Source organism: Schistosoma mansoni, chromosome 2, assembly GCF_000237925.1.
Source record: "Schistosoma mansoni strain Puerto Rico chromosome 2, complete genome".
NCBI lineage: Eukaryota > Metazoa > Platyhelminthes > Trematoda > Strigeidida > Schistosomatidae > Schistosoma > Schistosoma mansoni.
Window position 1 is genome coordinate 19419874 of NC_031496.1, and position 9600 is coordinate 19429473.

Consider the following 9600-nt stretch of genomic DNA (forward strand, 5'->3'; position numbering starts at 1 on the left):
CTCTGAGATGCAGGTACATCCAGCTGACGAATCCCAAATAGGATGAAACGCGCGTTCTGGATTCCACTGCTAGCCACTATCCATCTTTGTTTAGAATACAGTTTAATTATTGATTTCATTTAGTTGCGTAGTCAAAATGGTATATGAATCAACAAATTGAATTCATATTGTCAACTTTACAAAAAGAACTAGTCAAATGAAAAGAGCAATCACAGTTTCTTGAAATATAAACTATGATATCAAACTGTGACTAAACTAGTATATAGTTTATGTATAAAAATTATTTACATTTCTTTTGTATAATTATTCATTAATTAAATCTATAACACAATGAAAATCACTTATCATTCATCTGATAATCTATGCGATACATACAATAGTCATTGCAAATAATGACATTCATATTCATATCATTCATCTATCAATTTACGCTAAGACAAACTTCCAATTATTTATTTCTCTTTTTTTATTTATCCCTTTTTTCTTCAAATAAACATTATCATGTAAGTCAAAAACAAACAAACAAGAGAAACGGTCGCATATTTTAAGTTAACAAAGTTAATTCTGTCAATCTTTTGCAGAATATACGCTGGAAAAATAACAACCTTCAATCGATACACAATAGTCTTTCCCTCCCCCCCCAAAGTTAACATTTTTTTCAAAGAGATTTTTTCTTTGAAAAAAATAGGTTCATAATGTATTTTCTTTCAATGAAATATATTTCAATTAGTTAGAATAGTAGAATCTAAGCATACACTTATCAGTATTATCCTAATGTTCAATCACAGCATGTATTGCTTTTATCTTAATGCTCTAATATAGACGAAACTTTTTTAAGGCTTCACTTTTACTATTCATTTTCTTGATTAATTTTTTATTTAAAACTTATTACAGAGTGATTCATATAGTGAACTGAACTGAATAACTATCCGGTTACTTTTAACTTATTATCTATATTGGTTTGTATTTTCTTTCACAGAATATTTTGTTTTACAGCTTGTTAGAGGCAAATAAAATTGATTGATGCAAATCGATTTCTGAATTGTAACAAGTGTTAGTCTATGATAAATGATGGTTGCTAAATAGTGTTAATCGATTAAAGAATGAAATATAATTGTGGTGTCTGCTGCTTATGTTGACAGATGTAAGTAGTATGTAGATGCAATTGGAAGTGGAATGCCTGACAGCAGAAGAGTGAATTAAATCGCGCAGAAATGAAATTTGGGAATAATCAGAATGACAACAGAATCAGGGGAATCATGGAGTATGTAAAGGACAACACAAAGAAGATGTGCAAATGATGTATTTGATGTATGGTTTTAATAATTTAGTAAGCATCCTGAGCTAGTCACTACGTAATGACTTACTGGAATAAATATGCAAAAAATATGTACGCAGCGTCTTTTCCCAAATACTTTCTCATTGTCAAAAAGAAGTTACATAGTATCTGAGTAATCACTTAAGAGGTATGGTATAGTTAGACGAAATCATCATGTTGTTTTAATTAATTTCAGAAGTATGAGAAGCAATAAATTTGTTAGATAGGAAGTCCAAACTTTCAGAACTTAAATAATGTTGGCAACTATACTACTTAAAACATATATCGATATGTTTCACTGTAATCAATCCTTCGCTTTTTATATTATGAAAAAGTAACTGGGAAATAAATTGTATCTGTTAACAACAGAAAACGTTTAAAAAGAATAGTTATGACTATATAAAGCAGACATAGATTAGAGAAGCGTTAATAATTTAGGTAACAAGGAAAAAAAAGAAAAATAATTATTATTTGTAGGCGGAAAAGAACTTACAAACTAAGTAATATGTTACTACTACAAGAAAAGGTATTTCTGAACTTTATATATTTAAAGCTTAATCCATTCATTAATTAAAAAGAACACAACAATAATCATAATGATATTGGAATGTCACTACATATTTCATTGTACTTATAAAATTACTTTCAACATTATTTTTGTAGCCAAATGAATGGATCTAATATTTCATATCGGTTATCGGAAATCGATAAAATTCCCTACATCTAATTTTTAGGTGTCTCTTTTTTTCACTGTTCAAGAAATCAATGATCTTGGAACAATCCAAAAAAACTTTTTTTTAATCAGCTATATTTACAATGGAATTATGATTGAATGAATTATGATCATCATTTTTTTCTATTTAATTACTTAACCGAAGGTTGATTTTATGATTTTCACAACTGTTTTTTGTGTTGTTAAAAATAGAAAAATGTAAAGTTTTACCCAAGAAATTAAGACAAAAAATGAATATTTTTCTATCATAAATGTTTCATTTTTGTCTGTATTTTCCTAAGGATTCCAATCTTAACCTTCATCAGTTTTAGTAGACTAATATATATATCCCATACACAGATATACAAATATTTAATGCTAAACCATAAATCATATATACACATATATATGTACATTCTTTTCATTTACATAGTTCACCTACTGATATATTTTGTTAGTAGATTAATTGTTGTTAGTGTATAGTTTATATTATTTTAGTTAAGAATATCATTACTTATATTTATGAGGATAGAAAATCAGCCATATAAATATACAAATTTATTTGTCCACAAAATAAGTAGAATATCAATTTCTTTATAAAGTTTGTGTAACATTTTAAATATAAATGCAAAGATCTTTTTGTCTGAATCTTAGATGATTACATAAGAATTATAGACTGAAATATTCCGTTATTCCGTATCTTTATAGTTCTGTTTTCTTGATTAAAAATACAAGACAAAGGAATAATGTTTTAGAACAAGCAGTTTTTAATGATTTCTTTTTGGAGTTCAACAGTTTTACGTAGATAAATACCGTTTTAAAAACCACTTCACAAACATCTAGTAAAGCACAGTATTAAGAACTTATTCCAATTCGTTGACAAGATTAAAAACATAAACACGAAAGGTCAAAAGATGATGTCCTTTGACGTAACGTCATTGCTCACAAATGTCCCATTCAGAGAGACTGTATAATATCTTTGTGAACATCTTAGAGAACAAGATATAGAAACTACAATCCCTGTGGAGACCATCAAAGAATTACTACTAAAATGTACTATGAATGTACATTTCAAATTCAATGGTGAAATCTACAGACAAATAGATGGTGTCGCGATGGGTTCACCCCTAGGTCCCATAATGGCTGATATTTTTCTCGCGAAACTAGAAAACGGGCCACTCACACAACAGATTGAAAAGTTTTCACTTTATTGCCGATATATGGACGACACGTTCATCCTATGTAACGACTATACTGACTTAATGGAGACACTGCAGCTATTCAATACAACTCATCCGTCTATAAAATTCACATGTGAGGAGGAAAATGGAGGTAGGATCGCTTTTCTAGATGTTCTCCTAACAAGGAGAAAAGACGGTTCATTAAAGAGAAATATAAACAAGAAAACAACGTGGATGGGTCAGTATACAAACTTTCTTAGTTTTGTTCCTCTACAATACAAAAGGAACCTGATTAAGACCATTACACTATAGAATCAAGACCATATGCTCTCGAGATACAGTCGAAGATGAAACAAAAGCTTTATACACGACCCTGAGAGAAAACGGATACCCGGAGAAATTTATAAGTAAAAACATAGCTAATAAAAGAGAGCATAAAGAATTTTTAACTGTGAATAAAAAGCCTCTGTATATACTTCTACAATTCAGAAGTGACTCACTCAGTGAAATGTTAAGACTGAAGCTACAAAGATCAATCCAAAGGACTTCTAATGCAGGTAAACTACAACTAATGTTTTTCACACGTCCAATGATCACGCCGATGTTGAAAGATAAATTGCCTGGACTAGCCACTTCGTTCTGTATCTATCACTTCAACTGCTCCTGTGGGGCAAGTTATGTAGGCAGATGTTCTAGGAATTTGTATACTCGGGTTCGTGAGCACCTTCCAGTGTGGTTAAGCAAAGGTGTAGTCAAAACAGCTCCATTTTAGCCCATTTAGTTCAGACGGGACATAGAGCCAACATGGAGCAATCTTTCACAATGATATATCGTGTTAATAGTAGTCTACCTAATTCCGTCAGACTGAGAATCCTGCAAACGGCTGAGGCAATTGCTATTCGGATCAGAAAGCCGGAGCTTTGCATCCAAAAGAAATATGTCCAGCTCCTCATTTTACCCTGGGCAATTTGTTAATAATCAATTTTATAATATGGTGACGTTAATTTAATTAATGTTCATTTTTATATCCTAAACTTATTTTATCTACACATCTTACCATTGTTATTATTATCACACTTACTAACCTTTTAGAGAAATTTATTCAACATCCACTCCTATCTACTATATCTGACCTAATTCATATTATTCTACATATTACGTAATTTCTGATTTGTAATCCCATTGTTCTATCTCACCCTATGTCAACTATATATATTCTGATCATTTATCTTACGATTTTATTTCACTTATAAACTGATTCAAGTTAACACTACATATTAGTCATCTCAACATTAACTATTGTAAGGGATATGCAATATAGCCCGGTAAAATATATATACACCAATAATGATAGAGGAGATTATTGATATTGTTAGAAAACAGTATGATTTATGAAAGAATTTTAACATTCGGTTTTATAGTGAAGAAAACATTTTGTTAAATATCTCTTAGTTTTAGTTCCTTGAAATTAATTCAAGTCGTAACTGAAATTATTTCTAGATTCTACAAAACCTTTCCGAAAGTTATTTTATTAAATTTTGATCGTTTATGTCACTAGGTGGGCTATATACTACAATGATTTCCTAAAGCTCTTGTGTAAATCTATGAATCCCACTATCTCATATGGTGAGGAATGACTTTATCGATTGGCGTCCAGTTTACGAATGAAATTGGTCATCTGTTGGAAGTAATTACAGGAATTTATCAACTAGATATATCTGTTGTTTATCGACACCTAACTGTATGATATTGTAAATGTGTGATTAACAGAAGTTGAATACTACTGAGATCATGTTAAACAAATCCTACTGTTACTCTAGTAGTAAATAATTCATATAAAATTCTATGTATTTATATGTCAGTTTGATTTATTTCGCGGGTCAAATAAATTCACTACGTGACGTCGGATTTGGGGTTTTCAGTATAAGATACAAGTAAGTTAGGCATTTGTAGACATAACACAATCGAGGAAAATAGGAGTCAGTCAATTGTCTACCAATAACACTGAATGTAAGTGGCATCACAAAATCAATTGGATGTTTAAAAAATGTGAACCACAGTTCAGAAAAAGCAGATAGATAATAGAAAACACTTCGGAATTGTCATGACTTTTCTTGTCTTTCCTCAAACGTTTTGTTCATGGTTCATTTTCTTATTATGGTTACTTCAAAGAAAATTTATCGGCTACTTCAAAAAACATAAGAAAACATATATTGCAGTTTGCTTTTAACTGCTCTCTCATTATGTCTTAATTTCTTTCCTTGTGTTCCCATCTTTGGAAAGACAAATTATTTTAGCTTCTATTCAACATATCGCAAACATAACTCACTGTACTTTTAGTAATACAATAAATGTTACTTTACTAATAATAAATGATTGTCACTAGTTTAGTAAAAGTATCAAAAATTTAATCACAGACGAAAACAGAAGATTCAAATGGTGGTAATATAAGATTAGCTTTCAAGGAAAAACCAGCTTATCAAATATGTAGAAATTCCCTGTTTAAAGCTATTTAAAACTAGAGTTGTATTACTGAATATCAGTAGTGCAATAGTAGATTTCCATTAAAATTTTACCACAAAATGTGATTTGTATAACAATAATAACAGCTTTTGGAATGCACTATATACACAAGCACACACTATTAGCTCACCTCAGCACACAAAAATGAATTTGAATGCACCGATAATACTTAGATGAACGATATTGTGCCAATATAAATTAACTATGCTTTATTTTAACTGGTTCTTCTGACATTATTCAACAATATATATTTTAAGGATTATCAGCAACATTATGACATCGGACCAAGCGAAACCTTCCTCAGAATTCACATGAGAGCTTATATCATGCAGATTTATTTTAGGTTAAAGATATTTTAAAAACAGCTAGAGATTCGTCTCATCGTTGTATGACCGTAATATGAAACAATCCTAATAAAACTTTCATAAGAAGAAATGACTGATGGTAAATTAACAATCTGAAGCATGAATTACTATGGTTACTTTTTATTAGTACTGTATTATGTTCGACATAGTTGTTGAGACATTTTTTTGAAGAAAAAATGAACTTATTTAGATAGAAAGTCAATATTTGTAGTCTTTTTTAACAATTCAACATCAATTGAATTTATAATTCAAACAAATAGAGCAAACTCACTTCTTTTAGCTATATACATTTGTTTAGATACAGGGGGGAATTCTGGTACAAAAGCTGTACATATATACGTCCCAAAATCTTCTTCTTTTAAATTTTCACGTTTCAGTGATACACTACGTGAAAGAACTTCCCTACCACCTTCACGTCTCCATTCAATATGCGGTGTTGGATTACCTATTGCTGGACAATCCATTAAAACATCTTCACCTGGAGATGCTGTGAATAGTAAAGCTGAAGCTTGATGAAATTGAGGTCCAACTAAAATAAACAGATATAATGATGCTTTTGAATACTTATCGTTTATATGTTAAGACTGAATAATCTGCTTTCTGTTACATTCGACTTGAATATTAAAAGCAATAGGTTGTATCATTTATTTCACTAGAAATTATTTTATAAAAGTAGGAGAAACTTATACTTTCTCAAATCATACTACTCATTAAGATTAGAATTAAAGGAGTACATCAATTAGTAGCGATGTGTTTGTTAGCAGCATCATCACTTTATTCGAGACTATATATGGATATTTTTGATTGACAGCTAGGAATGTCTTAATGGAGTGTAGTCAAACACCAAATATTTTCTAAGCTGATAAGTTTATAAAATTATCTCAGACAATAAAGCAAATATGAACTTTCTGAATATTCATAAAAATCTATTGAACTGGCATATTAAGTCATCAATTTTTAAAAAGATATCTCATTCAAAATTTCTTTGCACTCTGTAGTATTTTCTTTATTTATTTTGTACTCTCACTGTTGATTTGATTTTGGTTTTTCACATAAATTTTGATTATTTAAACCGATGAAAAATTATTTATTTAGTTGTTCCTTAAGATTTAATACCACTCATTGGAGGAACTCTAGACTATTGATCAAAACTTTAGTGGTTTAGATCAAATGTTAATTAATATTTCCTTGCAACTTTTCACATCGTTGCATAGAAATATTTTCGATTGTGAGGTCGTGATTAATAGTAGTAGTGTACAGGAAACTCTGGACATACATTTTGTGCTATTTGGGACTAATCGCGAAGGTCTACATGCAATCTTTAGAGAACTGCTGCTCTCTGGTTCAGGGTCTCCTACTGACTACCTTTAACCACTACTTTACATTTCATTACAATACATCCTATGTCGAGTTACTTAGAATAATAGCCACCGTGCGACCTGGTCTGTGGAATTCGGTCAGCACCAAGAAGGGTTTGACATGCATAACATTGGTCATTACTTAGTGAACAACAGTTGTAAATACAGATTGTATATGATAGAAAATTATAATATCTGCATATCGTCTTAATCTCAAGGGGTTTGGTTTAGCTTCCTTACCATAATGTTCCGTAGAACTGTAATGAATATTATCTGTTAATGCAATGAGTTGTTCGATTATAATGGAATTGTTAATAGAGTAAGCTGATTTAGAAAATATTCGGTACTGCAAATTATTAAACCATATATTTCTATTTCGACATGCGATCATTAGTAAGCATAAGCTACATATAATTAAATGGCAGCACTGTGATATCTAAACTAAGTAGTCAGTGAGCTGACATTTATTGGCTGTTAACTTTTAGTCAACATGGGGTATATTCTAAAATGTCAAGTTATACTATCGTGGTAAATCATCATTTGTTTTCATCTAATAATAATATTATTATATAGAAGGAATAAACCCACATTTAACTTTTATTGTTGTTTCAGCAACTCCTTTTTTATTTGAAATCGCAATGCACCGAAATACAGATTGATGTAATTCACGTGTTAATCGGAGACGATACCATGATTCGGCGATATTTTCAACTTGACGTCCATTTACATACCATCTAAAATAATCAAAAAAATATTGTAATATTACTTTTGAGAGAACAACAAAGAATAAATAAATCTGATTCCTTGAAATCTAACTGCATACACCTCTCCCAACTTTTTAAACCACTAGTTACATTTTTATTGTGGGTCTTTGCTATGACGTATGAACGTCCTCACTAAATTCAGTAAAAAATTCAGCGATATTATGGACTGATTTTGTGTTGTAGCCTAACTATATTTAGTTTTTTCCAAGATAGTCATCGCCTGTTAGTTAGGAATTTGGTTGTGCATGTGTAACACATGTATCATCACCTCAGTCAACAAAAGTTCACAACCATGACAACAGATGAACCATTTTTACTTAGTAGACTACGTTTAACTTCAAGATTACTTCCATCATGATTTGAAACCTGACCAATATCTTTTATTTTGATGAATCATGTTTCACAAACAAATCAATCATTTACTAAACCGCTTGGTTGAAAGAATCATTTTATAGAATAATACTTTAATTTTTTTTACAGGAAACATTTGGTAAAATATCACACTTTCTTTTTAAAAAAAGTTATAAAAGATAAAATTAACCGATGGTTATACCGGAAATTATAATTGTTTCAATATCCATCTAACAATATATATATATATATATATATCGTCTATCACTTTTATAACCTTAAAACTATCCTAACAAACCCTATATTTTTATCAATCTTTTTCTTAGATAAAAATGTATAAAAATAGCTAAGCATAACAGACCAATAACTAAAATAGTAGTAACTAGGTAGTTTTTTGTTGTTGTTACTGCTGTTAGTTTCATCAATAAAAATATGTCTGAAAACATTAAAAAATGATGGATATAATTTAAAGAAATAACAACGAAACAATAGGTAAGCAATAACAACTACCATTATTAAATTGATATAAAATAAAGTAAATAATAGGTAATCTCTCGGTAACTTTATTTTAGTTAATGTATCCAATCATTTTATCAATACAGTTTGTTTTTTTCATTTTATTTTTGGCATAGAAAATATTTTTATTATTTAATTTTAATGAAAGGATAACATTTCAAAATTTATTTTAAAGAAACAGGCAACCTCATAACCTTTTTATAGTTTGCTGTTAATTACAACAAACTGTCAAACATCCAAACTTAAAAACGCAAACCTTAAATATTGTGTATGTGCTTCCGAATGGATTATTTGTTGACCTTATTAATATTATTGCTAGGTTTATTACTACTATGGTTAGTGCAATAAAGATTATCATTAAAAGTGTATATCATGGTTATTATAAACGTATGGAATGTTATTGTAGGAATATATTCAACATACTTATTACTAACTTACATCAACATACACAATGTTTTACAAACGCTTCAATCGTTTACTTGTTGCTGATAAAATAAAATTTGTAATTCCGA

At 29.7% G+C, this 9600-nt stretch overlaps 1 protein-coding gene across 1 annotated transcript in view; it reads right to left on the reverse strand.

Moving 5' to 3' along the window:
- Positions 1 to 9600, reverse strand: part of Smp_104390 (nephrin related) — a 23620-nt gene that overhangs the window by 10733 nt on the left and 3287 nt on the right. Inside the window, exons 3-4 of the mRNA XM_018795995.1 lie at positions 8046 to 8191; positions 6371 to 6628 (exon numbers count right to left, since the gene is read on the reverse strand). Of these exons, the coding sequence (XP_018650252.1) occupies positions 6371 to 6628; positions 8046 to 8191 (404 nt within the window). The remainder of the gene's footprint in view (positions 1 to 6370; positions 6629 to 8045; positions 8192 to 9600) is intronic.